This window comes from Mobula hypostoma, chromosome 3 (assembly GCF_963921235.1).
Source record: "Mobula hypostoma chromosome 3, sMobHyp1.1, whole genome shotgun sequence".
NCBI classification, from domain to species: Eukaryota; Metazoa; Chordata; class Chondrichthyes; order Myliobatiformes; family Myliobatidae; genus Mobula; species Mobula hypostoma.
Genome location: NC_086099.1, coordinates 144681168 through 144687167, shown reverse-complemented (window position 1 = coordinate 144687167; position 6000 = coordinate 144681168). Strand labels below are relative to the sequence as shown.

Here is a 6000-nt window from a genome sequence, read left to right as displayed (position 1 = left end):
TCCTTCTAGCTGAGGCAACACTTCACCTGTGAGTCTGCTGTGGTCATTTACTGTGTTTGGTGCTTCCCATTTGGCCTCTTGTATATCGGTGAGACCCGACGTAGATTAGGAGACCACTTCGCTGAGCATCTACGCTCAGTCTGCCAGAACAAGCAGAATCTCCCAGTGGCCACCCATTTTAATTCCGCTTCCCTTTCCCATTCTAATTTGTCCATCCATGGCCTCCTCCACTGCCGTGATGAGGCCACACTTGGGTTGGAGGAACAACACCTTATATTCCGTTTGGGTAGCATCCAACTTGATGGCATGAACATTGATTTCTCAAACTTCTGGTGATGCCCCACCACCCACCCCCCCTCACCATTTCCCATCTCCATTTCGCTCTCTCACCTTATCTTCTTGCCTGCCATTCTCCCCCCTCCCCCTTTTTCTTTCTTCCATGGCTTTCCGTCTCTTCCACCAGTCAACTTCCTAGCTCTATACTTCATCCTTCCCCCTCCGGGTTTCACCTGACATCTGGTATTTCTCTCTCCTCTCCCCACAACTTTTAAAATCTACTCTTCAGCCTTTTTTCTCCAGTCCCGCCAAAGGGTTTTGTCCCGAAATGTCGACTGTACTTTTTTCCATAGATGCTGCCTGGCCTGCTGAGTTCCTCCAGCACTTTGTGTGACCTACTCAGATTTCCAGCATCTGCAGATTTTCTCTTGTTTAATGTCCTCAACATGTTTGCTTTGAGTAAATACAAAGTCAAAAAATTCTTGAAAAAAATTTCAATGCTTTCATTGAGCAAACCTAACAGGCGGTAATCATTTGAAATTGGAGATGTTTCAGTCAGTGAAAATATTGCTATAATGGCATCATAGTAAAATGGTTGTGGAAAAGATCAATTACATTACCTTTTGGAAGGTCAATAATTGCAACAGCTCCCTTGTCACCTTGCATTAGTGTGTCATTGAAAATGTTTATTACAAAAGCTGGCCTCTGAAGCTTTGTTTCCAAATTTTTCATATAACTGAACCTTGTAGAAAAAATTAAAAATCATTAAATTTAATTGGCAGTATACTTATTCAATTTTGCATATTATGAACATATACAGTGCCTATAAGAAGTATTCTCACCCCCTTGCAAGTTTTCATGTTTTATTGTTTTATAACATTGAATCACAGAGGATTTATTTTGCTTTTTTGACACTGATCAATAGAAAAAAGACTCATGTCGAAGTGAAAACAGATGTCTACAAAGTGATCTGAATTAACTACAAATATAAAACACAAAATAATTGATTGCGTAAGTATTCACCCCTTTTAATATGGCACACCAAATCATCAGTGGTGTAGCCAATTGGTTTTAGAAGTCATATAATTAGTTAAGTGGAGATCACTTGTGAACAGTCAAGGTGTTTCAATTGATTGTAGTAAAAATACAACTGTATCTGGAAGGTCCAACTGCTGGTGAGTTAGTTTCCTAGCAAAAACGGCACCATTAAGACAAAAGAACACTCCAAGCAACTCTTCAAAAAGGTTATTGAAAAGCACAGGTCAGGAGATGGATACAAGAAAGTGTCCAGGTCACTGAATATCCCTTGGAGTACAGTTATGATAATCATCAAGAAATGGAAAGAATTTGGCACAGCTGTAAATTTGCCTAGATAGAACAAGCTATCCTCAAAAACTGAGTGGCTGTGCAACAAGGGGACTGGTGAAGGAGGCCACCAAGAAACCTGTGATAACTGTGGGGGAGTTACAAGCTTCAGTGACTGAGATGGGAGGTACTGCACATGCAACAACTGTTGCCCAGGTGCTTCACCAGTCACAGCTTTATGGGAGAGTGGTAAAGAGAAAGCCACTGTTTGGAAAAAAAACTCAAATGAAGTCTCAGCTAGAGTTTGCCAGAAGGCATGTGGGAGACTTTGTTGTCATGTAGAAGAAAATTCTATGGTCTGATGCAGTGGTCCCCAACCACCAGGCCACAAAGCATATGCTACCAGGCAGCGAGGAAACGATATGATTTGGCGATATTAAACGATATGAGTCAGCTGCACCTTTCCTCATTCCCTGTCACGCACTGTTGAACGTGAACACCCCCCCCCCCACCCCCGTCGGCCGGTCCGCAAGAATATTGTCAATATTAAACCGGTCCGCGGTGCGATAAAGGTTAGGGACCCCTGGTCTGATGAACCCAAAATTGATTTTTTTTTGGCCATCAGACTAAACACTATGTTTGGCATAAGCCAAACACCACACATCATCAAAAGCACACTTTCCCTACTGTGAAGCATGGTGGTGATTGTATCATGCTGTGGTGATGCTTTACTGCAGCAGGCCCTGAAAGGCTTGTGAAGGAAGAGGGTAAAATGAATGCAGAAAATTCAGGAAAGTCCTGGAGGAAAACTTGATGCAGCCTGCAAGTAAACTGTGACTTGGGAGAAGATTTGTTTTCCAGCAAGACAATGACACCAAGCATAAACCCAAAGCTACACAGGAGTGACTTAAAAACAACAAAGTTAACATCCTGGAATGGCCAAGTCAAGTGTCCAGCCCTCAATCCAATTGAGAATTTGCAGCTGGACTTGAAAAGGGCTGTTTACTCATGATCCCTATGCAATCTGATAGAGCTTGAGAAGTTTTGTAAAGAAGAATGGGGAAAAGCTGTGCAAAGAGCTGTGTGCAGATGTGCAAAGCTGATAAATACCTATCCACATAGACCCAAGGCTGTGATTGCTACTAAAGATGCATCTACAAAGTACTGAATTGAAGGGGATGAGTAATTATGCAGTCAATTATTGTGTTTAATAACTGTAATAAATTTAGACTAATTTGTAAAAATATGTTTTCACTTTGACACAAAAGAGTCTTTTCTGTTGGTCAAAGTCAAAAAAAGTCAGATTAGAACCACTGCAGTTCAATGTTGTAAAGTAATAAAACATGAAAGCTTCTGGTGGGGGAATGAACAGTTTTTATATATCTGCAACCTTTAGCACACTATACTTATGTTATCTATCTAATATTTTTTCCATTGTCAGGTAAGTAGTAATTTGAAGTCTTTTTTAAAAATATTATTACATATTTCTGATGGAGAATTACTCCCGCATCCCAAACACATACTAGCAATATTTATCTCTTAAACTGAATTAACAATATGAAGAACCAAATGAGAATTGATGAGCCTCTGTTAAATGGAAAACAATGTAGGGTGGAAGGAAATTAGGAGACAGAGAATGAGACTAATCAATTTGCTTCTCTTGGAGTCAGCATGCACCCATTGGGCTGAATGGCCTACTGTATCATTATAAATATAAAGCTGCACAGTCAAGGCATTCACACACTGAAAGGCAGATTTGTTTTGAAATGAAAAGTAAGGAGTAAAAATGCAAACTTAAACCAAAGAAAATAACATTAAAACTATGATTTGTAAAATCGCAATACTTGTTTTAATGCTTTCAATTCAAATAATGACAAGAGCTCCTGTTTAATATTTTGGCTTCTTACCATTCAGCTTGCCAGACGACAAAATTAAATGATGGATAGAGGAACCAACCCATTTCTGACAACCTCCTTTCCATGTTAATTCCAAAGAAAAAATTAGGTGAAGGAGTGTGCTGGAAGGTCACATTCACATTTGTATGGTTTCTGCATAATAAAGTAATTGAACAAGTTATACAAAACTTGATTTTTAATATTCTACCTGTACCAGTGCTTTAGAGCAGAATTTCAACTAGTTTCATGTTAAGCGATTTATGTATCTTCCATGGGTTTCCTTGATTTTCTACCTGTAGGTCTACTGTGCTGGATTAACTACGGCCACAAAAGACATGAAAGAATTAAGGTAAACTAAGAAACAATAAAATACCACCGCATCCTTATTCATAACTGTCAAACCTCTCAATGGGGTAGACAGATACTGTAGCTCCCACATCTAAAAGGAACTAACTAAAAAATTGCCACATAATGATGCCACATTGCCAATTGCCACATTGTTCTCAAAAACAACAGAATTCTCATAATAGAAGTGTTATTTACAGTGAAACAGTCAACCTTGAACACAGTGACCAGCAAGGAATCAGGAAAACTTTTGTGATTAGTTGAAAATGTTTTGCAGTCCTACCATTCACAAGAAAGTTGAGGAAGTTGTGTAGGTTTGGATTGACTCTTAGGGCAACAAACATCTATCGGGACCATTAGAAATGCTGGAACTTCACACGTACTATGCACAACATCATTCCAACCGATGATCGCTTAGAATTCCTAAATGCTGAACTCATTAAACCTACATGCGTTTCAGCTATGATGCCATGCATGGGGGGAAAAAAGAGCTTTGTAATTCACCATGTTCTTGAAACCATTAACAGTGATAATAGTCCATAAAATTCTAATAATTTTCAGAACATATTTTAGATTTTGTTAAAATATTCTCGCCAAAGACCAGGGAAAGAATCATAAGGAATTTTGAAAATACTCCTGGGATAGCTCAAAAGAAGGAAAAATATTAGAAATGTGATTCTTTTGGGGAATTAAGCGATCAAAGAGTGCAGGTCACCCTACCTGACCAAATCTTAGCAGAATCAAATTCAAAGCACAAACTAGAATGTATTCATGAAGTGAGTTCTTTTAATCTAGATGATAAAGTCAGTTGCAGAACAGGAGAAAATGACAGATCTCATGTGAATGAAAATTTCAAAAAGAGCATTAATAAAAATATTATGTTGGAGAAATTAATGGAAATGAAGGGTATTAAGTTAACAGGACCAAATAGTTTTAAGGAGATACCTATGACTACATTAAATGCATTGGTTTTCATCTTCCAAAGTTCTTTAAATTCTAAAATGGATCCCATAGATTGGAAAGTAGCAAACATGACCTTACTATTTGCTAGAGCTATTTGGGAGAGGGTTTAAAGTATTTTGGCAGAGGGATGGAAAACAGAGGGGTACTGCTGAGGATGAGGTAACTGGTTTACAAAGAGAGATAGTGAGACTGTCCGTAAGAACAGGTTGATGATAGGGCAAAATTGCAGCCAACAGAATGAGTTAAAATGTAAAAGGCAGACAAAATTCAAAAGAGGGAATACAGGACTGAAGGTATTAAAATGAATGTGTGCTGTATACAGAATAAAGTAGATGAACTTGTAGCACAGTTACAGATCGGCATGTATGATGTTGTGGTTATCACTGATTCATGGCTTAAAGAATTTTATGGCTGGGAAGTTAACATCCAATACACATATTATATCAGAAGGACAGGCAGCTAGATGTCGTTCTATTGGTAAAAAATGAAATCAAATCATTAGAAAGGGGTGACATAGGATTGGAAGGTGTTGAATCATTGTGGATAGAGCTAAGGGACTACAAGGGTTAAAAGAACTTGATGGGACTTGTATATAAACCTCCAAATAGAAGTAAAGATGTGGTCTACAAATTACAAAAGGAGATAGAAAATGCATGCCAAAAGGGATGTTCCAATAGTCATAGGAGATTTCAATATGCAGGTAGATTGGGAAAACCAGGTTGCTGCTGGATCCCCAGAGGGGGAACTTCTAGAATGCCGATGAGATGGCTTTTTAGTGCAGCTCATGGTTGAGCCAACTAGAGGATGAGGTGTTCTGGATTGGTTATCGTGCAATGAACCAAAACTGATTAGAGAGCTTAAGATAAAGGTACCCTTAGGGGCTAATGATCATATGATAGAATTTACACTGCAATTTGAAAAGGAGAAGCTAAATTGAGATGTATTAGTATTACAGTGGAGTAAAAAGAATTACTGTGGTATGAGAGAGGAGCTGGCCAAAATTGATTGAAAAAGAACACCAGCAGGGACAGTAACAGGCCAGCAATGGCTAGAATTTCTCGGAGCAATTCAGAAGAAGTATTCTCAAGGCAGGACGACACAACAATGGCTGACAAGAGCAGTGAAAGCCAACATAAAAGCCAAAGAGAGCATATAACAGAGCAAAAATTAGTAAGAAGTTGGAGGATTGGACAGCTTTTAAAATCCAATAGAAGGC

General features: G+C 38.7%; 1 protein-coding gene across 1 annotated transcript in view; it reads right to left on the bottom strand.

Annotated features, from left to right (window-relative positions):
* The window catches only part of si:dkey-256h2.1 (uncharacterized protein LOC337520 homolog), a 203331-nt gene that overhangs the window by 111591 nt on the left and 85740 nt on the right, over positions 1–6000 (bottom strand). The window contains exons 5-6 of the mRNA XM_063043813.1: positions 3489–3629; positions 897–1018 (exon numbers count right to left, since the gene is read on the bottom strand). Of these exons, the coding sequence (XP_062899883.1) occupies positions 897–1018; positions 3489–3629 (263 nt within the window). The remainder of the gene's footprint in view (positions 1–896; positions 1019–3488; positions 3630–6000) is intronic.